The sequence below is a fragment of the Eublepharis macularius genome, chromosome 1 (genome assembly GCF_028583425.1).
Source record: "Eublepharis macularius isolate TG4126 chromosome 1, MPM_Emac_v1.0, whole genome shotgun sequence".
NCBI classification, from domain to species: Eukaryota; Metazoa; Chordata; class Lepidosauria; order Squamata; family Eublepharidae; genus Eublepharis; species Eublepharis macularius.
The window spans coordinates 165,282,574-165,299,862 of NC_072790.1; the positions used below are offsets into that span (position 1 = coordinate 165,282,574).

Consider the following 17,289-nt stretch of genomic DNA (forward strand, 5'->3'; position numbering starts at 1 on the left):
CTCTCCATATCCTGACTGTCCTTTAATGAAACAAAACAAATGATATTGCTACGTCTGTGATTCATCATCCCTTAAATCTTCTGGTTTATCAATCACTGATTTTTTTCAGGATCTCTTTTTCGAAGCAGGCAAGAAATCCAGAAATGGACAACTGATGTGAGAACATCAGGAGAGCGAAGAACCGAGGTCCGGAGAAGGTTACATTATTGTCGTTACATAACATAAACTAAGTTCGTTCAGCGCAGGACAGGAAAGGAACTGTTGCATTCCAAGGCGGACATAAACCACCCCCACAAATCCGTCTCCTTCTGCTTCAGTTCTAAGTCTTCGCCAATCACCAATTGCGATGACCCTCCGGACCAATGAGATTCTCCAGAGAGGCGGAAAAGGCGAGGGCAAGATGAAAGAGGTCACTGCCAGCCAATCGGTGAGGAGGAAAGCTGTCACCACAGTCGTGCTTGCCAGGGGGCGGAGGCTTCTTCGGGCAGCTGTTGACGGCTTTCCTGGCGGCTCTGCTCGGTTGTCTCGGCTGGGCCTTCGAGGCCCCAAGCGGGCGAGGCGATGCAGCCGCCGGGCTCCCAGCAGCCGCCGCCGCCGCCGCCGCCTCCTCCGCCGCTCTATGCTCCTAATAACGGGGACTTTACCTTCGTCTCCTCGGCCGACGCGGAAGGTAAGAGTGGGCGAGGGGCGAGCCCTGAGGCGCTCCGAAGAGGGGGAAGGCGGGGGTGGCCAACGCTGACAGCTCCGCGGCGGGTGTGGACCAGGAGGCCGTGTGAACGCCCCCAAGCTCTGTCGGCCACTCTGGTCTGCGTGGCAGAGGTACCTTCGCGTAGCCAGACGGATCTTTATTCCAGTGAGAGCTCAAGGAAGTGAGGAAGCCTTTTTATGGAGTCGGTCCTGATGGCGTAAAGCAGTTTACTAGTGCAATCCTATGCAGAATTATTTCAGCTCACTGAAATCGTTGCGTTCAGACGGGGGTTATTTTGCTTAAGGTTGTACTGTGAGTTAAGGAGACAGAGAAAAGGAACGAAGCGAATCCTGACCTAGTTTTTGTAAATACCTGCCGGGTTTCTGATCCTGGCTGTTGTGCGTTTTCTGTCACTCACGCACCTCAGTCCAACTTGTCATCGATTGTGAATGGGGCAAATGTGTGCTGATGTTGGAAACGCGTTTCTGACGTTGGTAAAGTATTGTCACACACACGTTCATTCAGTGATTGTGCGGGCGGGGGGTGGTCAGTTGAGTGGAATAAACATCCAAATAACCTTTCTTCCATTTTGTTAGATTGGGGATGGTCAGCTTCTCTGATCTTAAAAACTGCAGTTTATTCAAGACAATTGTCTGCCACATTCAGTGTAGCCAGGGCATGCATCATTATGTGCATCTGTTTCTACAAAATCTATGCAGTTTCTTTGTTTTCTGGTGACTGTGTGGCAGTACAATAATGTTTTCAGCACTGGAGAATATTTTTAGGACTTTTTTTTACTGCGAAGCTTAATGTAATTGTTGCATTACACAGTCTTCTTGTTAGTGACTCATAAGGCCAAGATACAGAGTGAATATACAATGCTTCAGCAGGCTAATGTTGCCACAGCTAGCCAAATTTAAGAAATGGCTGGTATCACCCAGTCTTCCAGAGTCAAGACTCTAAGCACCTCTTTGTTCACAAATTTTATGTTCTTTTGTGGGATTGGTTTACATTTAACTTTGGCTGGATCTTTTGTAGATCTCTGCTAATATTTACTTGAATTTAAGGGCACACCTAATACTTAAATATTATTTTTTGTTCTTGGTTCTTTTTTTTTTCTTGGTAGCTTCACCACACATCTTTCCTCTCTATTGTATATTTGTTTAAAATATTTATGCCTACATATCTCATCACTCAGAGACTCTTGAGGCAGTTAATTGATTTGTGATTTTAAAAAACCTTCCAGTTTCCAAGAGTTGAATTCTATCTACAAGGTGGTTTGTTCTTTCCTTTTCTTTGAACCTACTTTTTCCTGAAATGGAACGCAAAGCAGTTTCTTTTCTGATCTCAGCCTTGCTTTAAAAGATGGGGCATGTGGAACAGGGCTTCTGAAAACTACCTTTATTGGCAGGGAGGTTCATAGTGTGTGTGTGTGTGTGTGTGTGTGTGTGTGTGTGTGTGTGTAGGAACATACACAAGTTTCCAGGTGAGTTCCATCTGCAGAAGTAAGCTGTAGCCTATGAAATGCTTGTGCTGCTGTTAAATATTTAGTTTTTCACTATGCCAATAAGCGGCTCCTCACTAATGCTTCCTGCTGTGATTGGTAAAAGAGGTTGGAATACTCGTTCCTGGATCTAAGATTCATTGACCTCTTCCCGCTACTACTCTCTCTAATTTTAGTATATTCCAACTTAAGTATATTCTTTGAAGAACCTTGTTCTTACAAGAGCAAATTCATGGTGTTAAGAGTCCCTTGTAGTACCAGAGTAGGATCTGGGAAACCCAGGTTCAAATCTCTATTCCATCATGAAGCTTGCTGGGTGACCTTAGACCAGCCACTCTCTCAGGCTATCCTACTTTACAGGGTTGTTGTGAGGGTAAAATGAAGGAGGGGAGAGTGATGTACATCTCCCTGAGCTCCTTGGAAGAAGGGTGGGATAAAATATATTAAACAATTCACACACCAGATGAAAGCGATATGTATTTATCGTCTTTGACTTCGCTGACCTAGCTAAGCAGATCTGTGCTTCTGTAACCTCAGTAATGCATTATTTCATGACATTTTATGTGGGGCTACCCTTGAAAGTATCCTGGGAACTTAGCTGTGCTTATATACCACTCTTCTAGACAGATTATTGCCCTACTCAGAGCGGTGAACAGGTGTCATTATTATCCTCGCAATACAGCTGGGGAGCTGGGTTGAGAGGAGTGGCTTACTCAAGACCACATACTGAGTTCATGGCAGTAGTGGGATTTGAACCAACAGGGTGCTGATTTGCAACCCATCCACTTAACCACTGGGCTACAATTTCGAAACAGCTGACTTCCCTTTCTCTGTGTTTCCAGGCCTCATTCAAGGTTCTGGGTCTTAACTTTAAAGCATTTTACAACCTGGGACTCGCATACTTGTTGGGCTGCTTCTCTCTGTATCAGTGTGCCTGCTAACTAAAGTCCTTGTGAGACCTTGTGGAATGGCTTTTCAGAGTAGGACCACAGACCACCTTCTGTAGCAATTTTCCACAAAAGATGCAACTCTTCAAGAGGCATTTGTAGACTGATATTTATTGCAGGGGCAGGCTATTATTATTCATTGGCATTTGACAGCTTTGTTTTAATGTTTGTGGAGTTTTTTATTATATTGTGTATTAATCTTGATATTTGTAAGTCACATCAAATTTATGGAAAAACTTAACTTTGTTTGAATAAAATATACTAAAAATTGTAAGGCATGTTATGTCAGTAATATTTGTATAACTGTACATTCTACCTATACACTGGAAAACCATGCTTGTGGTTTCTTATAACTGTGTCTTTTGTTCCTTTCTTAAGATCTTAGTGGTTCAATAGCCTCTCATGATGTGAAGCTCAATCTTGGAGGAGGTAATGGAGAATTTATTAAAGAATCTACTGCAACTACATTCCTCAGACAAAGAGGATATGGCTGGCTTTTGGAAGTAGAAGATGATGACCCTGAAGATAATAAGCCACTCTTGTATGTAAATATTTGGAATCTGAAGCTCCTTATTAGCTTTTGAGTATGGTCCTTTTACATGAATAAAGTGGTGACATTGATTTAATTTATTCAAAATATTTCTATCCCACCTTACCTTCTTGGACTCAGGATGTTGAATAATGTAGTAAACCAAGTTGCAAAGATTTAAATAATAAGTTAATAATATTGCAATAAATTAAATACACAATTTTCCTCATTTTTATTTTCCCCATTTAAAAGCATTCAGACTTAAAACACATAAAAACCACTGTGTGAAAAGTTCCACTATTGCTCGCATTCAAACACAAGGTGTAGTTACTGAAATTTTTAGTTTCATTCAAGATAATTATTCACATGTAGGTAAAAACTGGTTTTCAGGTCAATATAATATTTTTTATGGTTTAGAAGTTACACAAAAAAGAGACAGAATATTAAATCCAGCTTACATGCTCACAGAATACAAATTCCATTTGATCTTGCATTTGAACTTATATGTGAAGGTCAACTTTTTAAATTGCAAGAAAGACAATACATCATATATGATAATTTGCTTTTACAAGATGCTTGAAGTCAGTGTTTCTGCATATATTGTCCTTGAATTGCAGGAAGAGAGCAACCCTGCTGCTTGGGTTAGCCAATACATTCTTGGTAACTATGGCTTGGTTATCAGGAGCCAAAGGTAGGAAGGGTCTTGCTGTTATTGAAAACTCTCAGTGCTTCTGTTTGTTCAGTGGCAGTTGACGTTGCCTTGTGCAGAGGGAAATCTTTTTGTTCTAACTGCTTTTTTTTGTATTCGTTCAATAATCCTTTGCTATGATGTCAAAGTAGAAGAAAAAACCCAGCAAGTCAGGTAGCTGCCACAGCCTTTTGAAACTGGGTCTCTTGTGGGGGGGGGGTATTGTGTTCAGAGTGGTACAGCTGTGTGTTATTTCACAAGCGAAGTGACTACTCTGTTCAGATTTCAGAAATACTGTGAAAGTTTTGTTTTTATAACTTTAGGGAGGAGCTAGACATTGATCTGAAGGATATATACTACAAAATTCGGTGTGTCTTGATGCCAATGCCTTCGCTTGGATTTAACAGACAAGTAGTAAGAGATAATCCTGACTTCTGGGGTCCACTGGCGGTTGTCCTATTCTTCTCAATGATCTCATTATATGGACAATTCAAGGTAGGTAAATGATTTTATCTTAAGAAAAATGCCAAGGTATGTTCTAATTTGCAGTTTTCATAAGTTTATATCTACATTTGATCCATGGTTGAATAATTTTTAAAAAGTCTCTTATCCCTGCCTCCATTTGTACTCATATTACTTTCATTTTTTGACCACGTGCTTCTTAAATGTATCCATTTTCTTTCCTGATTCAATGTGCTGTAGTCTCTAATCCAGGAAATCAGTTATGTTTGTTATATGGGTACAGAATTTCATCCCACATTATGAAAGCACCTATCTCTTCTCTCAACTTTTTATTGCATGTGATAGGCTCCTGTATCCCTGTCTTTCTTCTTACTTAAGGTCTGCAGACTTTTCCCCAAGTAAAGAAGCCATGAACTTTGTAAGCTGCGCGCTCTGAACCTGTTGTGTGCAACAGTTAGTGACTTCATTTTTAAATGTGTATCCCTATTTTCATCAAAAGATGTATCTAATTAGTTCAGCTGCAGTTGAATGTGCATTGTGAGGTGAATGAAGATACATGTTCAGCTGCACATCTGCAGTGACATTGATTATGCATGCAAAACTTCCTTGCTTGATCAAAATACTTTTCTGTATACTAAGCTGTTTGGTTTGAGGAAATGCATTATGATATAAAATTTATGGATTTGTAGCTTAATTTACTGCATTGTAAACAAGGCAGAAATCTCTGTGTGTTCACAAGGCTATCACAATGTTCCTTCCACATGTGGCTCCTTTGGGTGTTATGAAAATAGAGTTCTGCAAGGGCTTAGGGAGGCTTGCCTTGCTATTGCTCAAAATTGAAGGCATGTTGTACTTGCATTTGCAGATTTGCATTGTCAAACTGCAGACATGGAGTCTCCTTTAGAGAAGGAAATATGTTATCTTCACTATTTTCTTTTTTCCTTCACTCAAATATGTTTTTTAAGTTTAAAGTGGAGAGTTTATAGAAATTAGTCAAACTGTCATTCAGTAATTCCATCAAAATTAGTTCAATATGAAAAGATACTGTATTGACTATACCTTTTAAAAAAATTATTAAGGTTGTATCCTGGATTATAACTATTTGGATATTTGGATCCTTGACAATCTTCCTGTTGGCCAGAGTTCTTGGAGGAGAGGTAAGGACCTTATGAAATGAAACTTGATCTGTAAGAACCCAAATTAATTTCAGCTATTGCATTTTTACTGTTATATCTTTAATATAGCAACACTAGCAATTTTGAACCTGGATAGAATACAGCAGAGGTATGACCTTTCATTCAGGGTATAGAGAGCAACTATGATACAGGGGGTTAGTAAGTCAAACTACAGCTGGTCATGAAACTTGCTGGATGACTTTAGGCTAAGAGTGACTGGCTCAGCCTACCTCACAGCATTGTTGTGAGAATATAATGGTGAAGAATACAGGGAGGTTACATGTATGCCGTCCTGTGCTTCTTAGATGAAGGATGGGATATAAAAATACAGCAGATAAAAGCAAATATTAGATTGACAAAAGAAGGTTGTAGGGAAATAACAGACTGATGGAAATTAGATGGGGTGATGATGTTGATAAGATAATACTGTGACAGGATAGGAAGAGACCTGCTAAAGAAGAGAGACATAACAAAACGTTGGCTTTCTGGGCTCAAGGCTGAGCAGTCATTTGGAGTTTTTTGTTAACAGGCTGTGAATTGTTGTCAATGATGTCCTATTAACTTCAAATTTTCAGGTAGCATATGGCCAGGTTCTTGGAGTGATTGGATATTCCTTACTTCCTCTTATTGTAATAGCACCTGTTCTCTTGGTGGTTGGATCATTTGAAGTTGTTTCTACTTTAATAAAAGTAAGTTCAATGTTATGCTTGACAGGTGGTCAAAGTTGCATCTTAAAAACATACTGGTTTACATTTTAGTGGTTTAGTGCAGGTAGTGTTTTGTGATCTTCTCTTATATATAGTATTTGGCTATACAATACTGTCTTGCAACATAGATTGCACAACTTGTGTTTGTGTGTTGTATGTGCGTGTGTGTGTGTATAGAGAGAGAACCATTTGCAGGTGTTTGTGACAAAGCTGCATCATGATGATAGAGCGGTTCATCCAATGGCCTCAAGAAGAGAAGGAAGTTAATAAGAGAGAACAGAAGAAGGGAAGGCAAAACTGAGGGAGGAAATTTTGACCCATCTGGAGATATGTTTGAAACTGTTTGATGCCTTCTTCATTGTGAATAATGAGAATTTGTAGTGCTTATCAAACATGCTTTGATTTATAAAATATTCATTGTAGGCTAGACAATAGATATTGCAAGTTTCTGGAAGAGAGAGAGAGAGAGAGAGAGAAAGAGAGAGAGAGTGAAGCATTATTTTTAAAGATTAAAACTGTATGTAGCTCTATCCTACAGTTCAGGTTGAACAGTGTTATAAGTGCTTATTAATTAATTTATACTCTACACTTCTACCCAAAGTGACTGTTAAAATCTTCTTAAATTTTAACAGTGCAGTCCCATGAGCTTAGACAGGAGTAAGTCTGCATAAGATTGCACTGCAAGTATACTGTTAGTCAGGACAGAAGATCCGTGAAATTTATGGAAAATTAGACATGCAGAACATACTCTCTAAAAACCCTAATGAAGCCAGCAGCAAACCAATTTGCTGGGGATTCAAAGTAGCCTATTCTCTAACAATGCAATCCTAAACAAAGTTATGCCTTTTAAAGTCCCCTGAAATCAATATGCTTAACAAGATACAACTCTGTTTAGGATTGCACTGCTAATAGAACAATTTTACTCCTTAAATGGGAGTCCATAACAATGCATAACAAATTGTTTTTTAAACTAAGCTGACTTTTAAAAGTTAATGAATTGGATTTCTAGTGTTCAAAGAAAGTGAAAACAAACTATGTATACTTTCTTACTAAGTATATATAATCCATTATTGATGGATTGTAATACTTGACAGATGCCCTTAAGGGTCCCTTAGACATGGTGGATTAATTTGAATAAATGATTAAAGAGAAAAAATGGATGTGCATTTCGGGATCTCCTTGATCCTGTTGCCTGAGATACATGCTAGTCAGAGGGGAGTTCATACTATAATAGGAAGTTCTTAATAATAAATAAACTGCATGGTGTATTATTGTGTCATATTGTTTAATCTCAAAATAATTCCGTTTCCTTCTGTCTTAATGTAATGTAATGATTGTCTTAATGTAATGGACAATCATTATTTCAGATTGGGATGCATGTAGGATTTAACATGTTAGTGTAAAATACAAATTTCATTATAAGCCAGGTTATTTTAAGATTACTTTTACTGTTATTTAAATGTTTATACTCTTTAGAAAGCAGATACATTTTAATTGTTGCTTGATTTTTAAAGCTTACAATAACAATTAAGCTATACAACTTGTTTGGAGTTCTAAGATAATCATTTAAATTTGTGTTCTTTTCTCAAGCACATGAAGGAGAAACACAGAAGTTGGTAACCTCTGTTTCTAAAAAAAAAAAAAAAGACTTGTTCATTGTGAAAGACTGCCCAAAGTACTAGTATAGTCAAGTGGTGTAGTTCTCCCTGGACTCATGGGGAGGAAAATCCTTTCTCTCTTTGCGGTATCATGGCTATCTCTTCCTTCTCTGTGCTAGAGTTGTTAGGCTTCCCCTGAATGTCATGAGCAATCTTTGTGCTCCCCTGAGATCTTTTTTTTTCATTATTATTTTTTATTTTAAAAACTCCCCTGAGATCTTGGTGATTGATACCTCTTTTGGAGGATTTAAACCCCCTTCCTCCATTTTTATTACTGTTTTCCCCTCATCTGTATGGGATCTAATCATGCAGAGTTTTTGATCTAGACTTTAGGATAATAGTTCAGAATTAAATATATTGGTGATGCTATTTGCACATTTTCAAATTAAATGTTGTAAAAGTATTTGCAATCTGGTAACTATAAATGTTGTCATGATGCAAATGATAATATAACTTTATTTGCAGTATTTCTATCATATGATACCATTCCAGTGCATAAGATCACATGACAACTGTAACTGTCATATGATATGATGCTGGGATACATCATAAATCAGTTTTATCTTTATTATATTAATAGAACAGCAGTCAGGAGGCAACCATATGAATTGACTACATCTTCAACTGAATGTGAATTGGCCTGCCATTTCAGAAAATGAAGGGCAATTAATAATAAACCCTGCAAGAATGCCTTACTCACTGAATGTATGTGCATTTGCTGGGTTCCTCTGAATTCAGCAATCCTTGGTTTCAGATAATTGTAATAAATTTTAGAGTCTTCCCCTCTCCACAAGGATAAATGCCGGTCTGTTGGAGTATTTGGATACTAACTTCCTATGTAAAATAACATATTTTATTTCCTGTCAGCTTTTTGGAGTCTTTTGGGCTGCATACAGTGCTGCTTCGTTATTAGTTGGAGAAGAATTTAAGACCAAGAAGCCCCTCCTGATCTATCCTATCTTCTTATTGTACATTTATTTTTTGTCCTTATATACTGGGGTGTGACCTGCAGTATTGGACTGTGACAGAAACAATGTTTTGCTTACCGTGAAGACTGATGAAATGTCAGGTTACACAGCCCAAATGAAAGGAGAAGTGACTGCATCATCCTTGGTTGTCAAGGTTTCAAGAAGTGGTAATCTCAAATATATCTCTGTACATTATTTAAACAAGTTTAGTTATGTTAGAGATTTATAACAGTTTTAGGTTTTAAGACTTGTTAGAGTTTATTGAACAAGATAGTAACAACGCGTGTTTATAAGATGAAGTAGCAGAATTACAGCTTGTTACCTGTGCCAAAAGCACCAGGGCCAGATGATAGGTATTTTAAACAAAGAAAAATTCTGATTATTGATAAAAAGTTTGACAGTTCAATTTTTGCTTTCTGCACAGCAGATTCTGTAGACAGAATCAGTCTGTAGACAGAATTACACTTTAGTCTGAATAATCGAGACATGACTCTTAACATAGTACGTCATATACTTTTGATTTGGCTATTGCGATACAATTTGACTTTAAGAATACATTTTTACATTCATCATCTATACGTACCTTTAGGATCTTGTTAAAAGGTTTTATAGATTGCATAACAACTTGAAGATTCCAGTGTTGGAATTCATCCTTGCATTTAATCAGTAGTGTATGTGTGCAGTAGGACTACAATTTGTACAGTGTTGATTTTTAAAATCTCAGCAAGGTTTTCTCTTTTAAACTGCATCTTTGTACTGGTAATGAGGTGGGGAGAGAAGCTAAATGATTTTTTTGATTCCGAACAGTGTCTTAAAGTGGAATAAACAGTGCTTCTCTCAAGCTGTACTTGGTTTTTTAACACCTTATTTTGCTATTTTGATATACAATCTGAGGTGATATAACTATTTTGTAAAATTACACTCTAAGGGCTTGACTGAAGAATGATAGCATTTCAGTTTAGCTTAGCAATACACTCACTTTCATTTTGATGAATGTGTTATTCATGGTTTTGCTGAGGATATTGACTATATTAATTCATAGTAATCTAAATATATATCACAGCAGAAAGACTTGTGGAAATTAAAATAACTTGTTCAGAGTGCGTCAGCTATTCCAAATTAGTTGACCTAATGAGTCACATGCAAGAACAGGCTTCTACATTGATATTGTTTGCTGGATTGGGAACCGCTACTGTAAGTTGGATGTACATCAGATGGAGGTATAGTCAACACTGGATCAGTTTGAATGGTATGTGCCTTCTCATGTGCACTCCCATTCACATTCTTACATATCTTTAATTTCTTAACATCGTGCTTTCACATGACTAGAGCATGATTAGGCTCCTTGACTGTGAGGAAAGCTGAAAAAATGAACTTGATCTGCAAAACTGCTACTTACGTTACCAAGCTGGGGTTGCCAGGCCCCTTGACTCCTCGGGTGGGAGATTGGGAGCCTGGCACTTACCTTGCTGCACCCTGGGTCTTGGTTTTGCATGCCCAGTGCATGCGCATGCACGCTCCCAGCTTGCGTGATGATGTCACTTCCAAGAAGTGATGTCATCGCATGGGGTCAAAGGGCAGCTGGGAGCACTCCTGGGGGCTGGATTGGCCTGCTGCAGGGTATGATTTGGCTTGAAACGGGCCCACTGCAGTTCACTTCAGCCAGAATTGGGCTGCTGTGGGCATGGAGGGTGCGCTGTGCCACCTGGTGAGGTGTGCTGCACCACCTGGGGGGAGCACCCTGGGAAGCGCCCCCCCCCCGCTGGCCAAGTAAGTGGGCATGGGGGGGAAGGGTGGGAGCAGGGGATCTCCCACCCTGGGCAGGGGAATGGCACCCCTATACCAAACTGTCCTTTAGTTGAAAGAATAATAAGAAGCCAACTGCTAGGCACTAGACTGCCTGAAACTTGTTAAACAGAAATCTGTTTATTGAAAAACTTTGTTCTAATTGAATTTAATTCAAACGTACAACTTAAATAAAATTGTACAGTGCTTTCTAGCTTGATAATAAAGACATCTTGTACTAATAGATTCTATACATTTTATATTAGTAATCTAGGAGTTGCCTCTAGATTCAAGTTGGTTCTGCTGTGTTAATTCTTAGGAGTGGTAATTCTCTTTGTGAATAATTTTTCCTGTAGCAAACCATACCTCTTGGATTGTGATATCAGAATAATAGGAAGCTAACTGCTAGGCAGTTTCTTCCACAAACGAAGTTTAAATCTCAGTCTTAAACATTACCTTATTTCATTGGAATATATTTCCAAATTATTATTATTCAGGATTGTATCCTTTGTAGATCCAGTTCCTACAATAGAATTTTCTTTCACGAATATGTTCCTTCACATCACCTTAATGAATAAAACAGCGTAATGGGAAGGCTTCATGTAAGTGCTTACTGTGAAATTGCTTGAGGCAGGAACAGAATCTCAGCATATTTGCATCTGATTCATGAAATAATACATGTGTAAACGTTTTCCCTGTTAAATGATGCTTCAACTTACAAAACTTTTAAAGGTACACATCCCTAATTTAAAAAGCACCTTACCATTAATAAAATCCTGTGGTGATAGTTTTCAGAACCATGTATAAAATTAAGTGGCTACCTATTTGTAAGGGTGTGTGACTGTGCCCCTCTATTTAGTATGAAAAATCAATTGGCATATCTTTGTGGAATGGGGGTGGTGAAGGAGAAAGCGACTCGAAAAGTATGCAAAAATATTATAGCTGTTTAAGGTTTAAGTATTAGCCATGCACTTTAGTCAACAATTTAAGACTTGTACTAGAGCCTAGGAAAGAGATTCAAATACTATCCTTTTGCAATATATATAGCATAACTATAAAATAATAGTTTAAATTTTTCCACTGGTGGGGTAGAGGAGAGGTGTATTCATTTAACCAATCAATCCTATTTAAGAATTAAATATGATAATTATCTGGCTCCTTTAAAGCAATTGTTCTCTTCCCCCAGAAGATGGTTTCAGTCAGCGTATATTTGTAATATATTTGCTTTTAACATCTCAAGTTTTCATATATATATAAGCGCAGAACTGCATAATGTTTTGAAAGATTCCACCTCTCTGCATATGCTATGCAAAGAAAATTATATGTCCACTGTTATTGAATAGTTCCAATAAGTTCTTGTTCTTAGATTAAGCATGTATATAAATACAGCATAAAATGTATTTTATAAAAATCTGGAACATAAGTTTGTTTGCTGAATACATATAAAAGCTTCTTTATACTCACTAAACCAAGGGATAAGTATCTACATTTCGTATGCTTAATTTCTGTTTCTAATGTAAATAAATTTTCAGGTTTATTCAAAGTATAAAGTTTTGTCATACTTGAGAACATGTACCACTTCTATTACGCATCGAAGCAGTTACTTTGACATACAATTCTTCTTACCACAAGGGTACTGGTAAAACTTACTTGAGGATCATAATAAATGTTCCAGTTTACAGAGCCAACTCTGTAAATACGCTCTATGCTTATAGGAGCATTCAGGTGAAAGCCTCATAACTTCATTTTTTAAATGAGAACATTAATCCTGTAATGTTCTAAACTCTGTTTCATATTCCTGATATACATTGCAGATGTTCCTAAAGATTTACAGTTGATCATTGATGTGGGCAATGACATAGCTTTAAAGATACACAGTTGAAATAACTGAACTTTAAAGACCAACAGGATTTCATTCCAGGATAAAAGTTTGTAGATTAGAACCCATTTCTTCAGATGCAATGAGTAGATCCACATTATGTGGTCAACTTTTGTAGGGGGAATATAAACATACAAATAGCTTGGTCAGGACTTGTAGGAAATACTGGGTGAAATATAATTACATACAATTCAAATTTAATCAAGAAAAAGGCAATTTGTATTCAAACTAAGTTAGCTAACACCTGTTATAGGTAGGGAGTTTCATGTTTTACTAAGATAGTTAACACTTGTAATATGGAAGGAATCTGAAGTCTTTGTTCAAGTGAGGATGAAAGTAGTATGACTTTTCCAGTTGTCCAAAGACAAGGGAGGCAGTCCCTGATACAACAGGAGCACAAGAAGCTGAGACCCGCAAGGAGCCAATGAAATCAATTAAATAATTCAATGAATGCAACTTGAATATACACAAATGCTAGATATAATCAATAGAGATGTAAACAATGCAAATAGCAAACAGAAATGAATAAATAGTTCAAAGAGCTAATACAATGAAAGGTATTCTATAAAAAATCCACACAAGACCGCGTTCCCTCTACCAAATCTCTCAGTGGTGCGAGCAGTCTTTCCTTCAGAGTCCAAACGGTGAGTAAATTTCTCAATGGTGCTACACACTAAAGACCTCCGCCAAAGGGCAGGGATGGTGAGGGTCTGAAGCGACGAGCCGAGAGAGGTAAGAAGCCCCCAAAGGGGTATTGATTCTGATGGTGTGATGTAACAAGGTGGAGTGCTGGGAAGAACGGAGGACCCCGGAGGGCCCCCCCCCCCCGGCCCTACAAGCGACTGGTAAACTCAGCTTGTTTCATGCAATCCACTTCCTCGGGACGATGCACAAACCACCATAACATGTTTTTTCTCTACAAATAAAATAAAACACATTCTTACAGCCATGATTTCAATCTATAAGACATCAATATTGCCTTCTCTAGTAAAAGAGTCACTTGCCCAACTCTCATCAAAGGACAAAAACTTTTCATGCATGTATTTCAGCGCACAAATTTCAGGGAGCGGTCATGAGAAAAACGCCCCACACTCAACTATAAATACTCATCATGTAATAGGGAATTAAAGAGGTCAAAGCACACAATGCAGCTTCCCTGGAGGTTTAAAGAGAAAGTGACAGGTTGAAAACCTATTTGAGTCTCCCCACAACAGTATGAAATATACAATAATAAAATATACAATAATAAAGCTTGGCAGCATAAATATAAAACCAGTTATTGGTAATGCAGTGCACATATTGCGCTATCATTCAGCCTAAATAAACTGGTGGGCAGGGAGGCTGGTTAGATAGATGCAGAGTCAGGGAAGACACACGCACCTGGATGGAAAGCAGTAACAAGTGGTTAAACGTATTATAGTAATATGATACAGTAGTAGATTTTCAGTGCAATTCAAGGATGTTTTCCTGTGAGTAAGCCCCATTCAATAGACTTGCATAGGATTCTGAGTAGAACAGTTCACAATTTCTCTGTACATTAGCAACCATAGTTAACTTTTTTAAAGGAAAAGTAATGCACTAGATTCAAGTCTTTTAGGAGTGTACCATTAATACTTTTCAAAATATTGTACATGCTTCCTAAGTCCCTGTGACAGGCCTGCATTGTTTTTGTGATACTTGTTGGAGGCAAAGAGGTAATCCTACAATGCAGAATCTCAGCCACATGCATAGCCTCCCCATCAGTTTGAACTAACTTTCAGTTCTATTTCATTGCCTCCCAAACTTACCTATCACTAGGGTCACCAGCCTCCAGGTGGTAGCTGGAGATCTCCTGGAATTACAACTGATCTCCAAGGAACAGATCAGTCACCTGGAGAAAATGGCTGCCTTGGAAGGCTGAACTCTATGGCATTACACCCCAATGAGGCCCCACCCCACCCCTGGACCTGGCAACCCTACTTATGACTGTTCCTACTCTTCGTTGGAGATGTTACCTTTTCCAAACTGTAGTATATTTAAATATCTGGCAAGTATCTCTTTAATTATCTCCCACTGATGATGCATTGCCTAACCATTTTGAACTTTTAACAAAAAAGCCAAGAGCCCTAACAACATGAATGGAACTTACTCAGACCACATGAGATAAGATCTTTTATTGACAAAAGGGTTTTAAAAAATTGAAGCAAGCATTTGGGTAGTGCATACATTTGTAGTTATGTGCTCAGTTGATGTTAACTTTTCTGAATCTAGAGACAAAGTAGCAGAGAGCGATTTCTATCAAAATTCTATTACTCAGAAGTCTCACAGAGTTCAGTGGGATTCACTCCCTAGTAAATGTGCTTAAGATTGCAAGATACTAATAAGTGGGTGGTGAGTATAAATATGTAGTAACTTACTAAAACATTTATATTCCACCCTATCTCCACGGACTCAAGGCATCTAACAATGCAACACCAATTGCAAGGACAAAACAGTCCAAATTAACAGGAATAAAAATGTACAGAATTAACAATGCACCCAAAGCTGAAAGTTTACTATCTGCCAAATGCTCTCTAGAACTACCTTATCTGACACACCTTAAGGTGCCCTTTCTGGTAGGCCATTCCAAAAGCCTGGACCCACTACAGAAAAAAACCTGTGACCTAGCTGTTGTATGTAACTGGCAGAACCGAGTATGAGTTGGAAAAGTGTGAGGGCCCTAGGCCGTAAAGGGCTTTGCAAGTAATAACTGGAATTTTGAATTGGGCCCAGAAACAAATAGCCAGCCGGTGCTGTTGACGTATCACTGGAGAGATGTGTCCCAAGCGTCTGGCCCCAGAAAAGGTACTTTCTGCACCAACTAAAGCTTCAGAATTTTTTTCAAGGCAGCCTCTCCTAAATAAAGTTGTTTTAATATTATCCTTGAAGAAAGCTTTTAAAATAATAACACAAAGTGTAGCTTCCCATCTGCTGTCTCCAGTGCTATGCATTAAAACTGTTAATTGGAGACAGGGAGACAGATTTCTAAAATATGCTACGTTGGTAAATTCAGGCTAAATCTGATGGCACTGCATATAACATGGTATGTTTCGATGGTACACATGTAAATAACGGAGGCGAGGGGACGAGAACCGTTCTCCCTTTTGCCCTCAAAAGAAGCTCCTCCTGCTACTTCGTGATATTGATACAGGAGGACATTTTGTTTCTGGAGGCCAAACAAGTCAGAATAATCCAACAACACTCAGATGTGCAAAACAGCTCAGTCCCTCAGCCTAGCCCAGATCAAAACGGAGGCGCCGAAATCGCTAGGAGACGCTTCCTTTCATATGCCTTGGTGGCCCCTCCCACTCCAGCCCCTCTTTTTGTTCCTCTGGAAACCGCTCCTCCTCCGACTCGTAGCCTCCAGCCGGGCGGCAGAGCAACAAAGAGCTTGCCGGGAAAGCCTGCGTAAAGAGACCAAGGGGCGGAGTCTCCAGGGCTTGTGACGTAAACGAGAACAGCCCTTTCCCTTCCTGGGTGGGGAAGAGAAAAGTTTTAAAAACCCCGTCAGTCTTCCCCCTCCCCCATTTAAGTCTTTCGTTTCGAGGAAGTGTCGAAGCAAGCGGCTTCGGGGTCAGCGGTCCATATCCGGCGCGATTACGTCATTTCCCGCCTACGCCGGCGCTAGGCTCTCCCTTTCTCCTCTCTCTTTTTCCCTCCCCCTTTCTCCGGACCCGGATGCTGACTGGTGGCGGCAGCGGCGGCTCTTGGGACTGTCACTGAGCGGCTCCGCCGGGCCTCTTGTCCTGCGCGATGGCGGCGGAGGAGGCCGGCGGGGCGTCTTGCTCCTCGGCGCCGGACTCGCTGTCGGCGGGCCCTGGGCCGGGCCTCTGCGAGTGGCTGCTGTTACGGGACGGCTGTCTGCGTTGCGACGCCGACGGGCTCTGCAGCCTCTGTTACCACCCGGCGCTCAACGCCATCCTGGCCGTGACCGCCCGCGGCGCCATCAAAGTCATCGACGGCACCTCGGGAGCCACGCTGCAGGCCTCGGCGCTCAACGGTGAGGGGGAGCAGCCGGGTCAGGCCTAGAAGCAGGGCCGGGGAGCGGGAGGGAGTCAGGCCCAAGCCGGTGAGGATGAGAGGCTTTTGGGCGGGAGCTCTGTCAGGGCTTTCTAGGGCCTGGAAGTCCGCCTCTGGGCCTACAGAGCGCGAAGGTGAGCCGGTTTCCTTCTCCGCTGCTTTCAACTGGAGAGGAACTCGGCGAGAGACGCCGAACCGAAGGTGGTTGAGGTGCTCTTAAAGCGACTGGGGCGGGGGTAGGTAGGTAGGAAGGTGGAGTTG

At 39.9% G+C, this 17,289-nt stretch overlaps 2 protein-coding genes across 3 annotated transcripts in view; both read left to right on the top strand.

Moving 5' to 3' along the window:
• The first annotated feature begins 459 nt into the window (after nt 1-459).
• YIPF4 (Yip1 domain family member 4) lies at nt 460-10,167 on the top strand. Its single transcript, XM_054976777.1, has 6 exons — nt 460-670; nt 3,518-3,680; nt 4,680-4,851; nt 5,898-5,975; nt 6,569-6,682; nt 9,226-10,167. Exons 1-6 carry the CDS (start codon nt 562-564, stop codon nt 9,361-9,363), a joined length of 774 nt encoding a protein of 257 aa, XP_054832752.1. The 5' UTR covers nt 460-561; the 3' UTR covers nt 9,364-10,167.
• Nucleotides 10,168-16,691: 6,524 nt separating this feature from the next.
• BIRC6 (baculoviral IAP repeat containing 6) overlaps nt 16,692-17,289 on the top strand; it is a 330,219-nt gene continuing 329,621 nt past the window's right edge. For both annotated transcript variants that reach the window (XM_054976787.1, XM_054976793.1), the window contains exon 1: nt 16,692-17,008. In XM_054976787.1, coding sequence (XP_054832762.1) covers nt 16,762-17,008 — 247 coding nt within the window. In that variant the 5' untranslated portion in view covers nt 16,692-16,761. The remainder of the gene's footprint in view (nt 17,009-17,289) is intronic.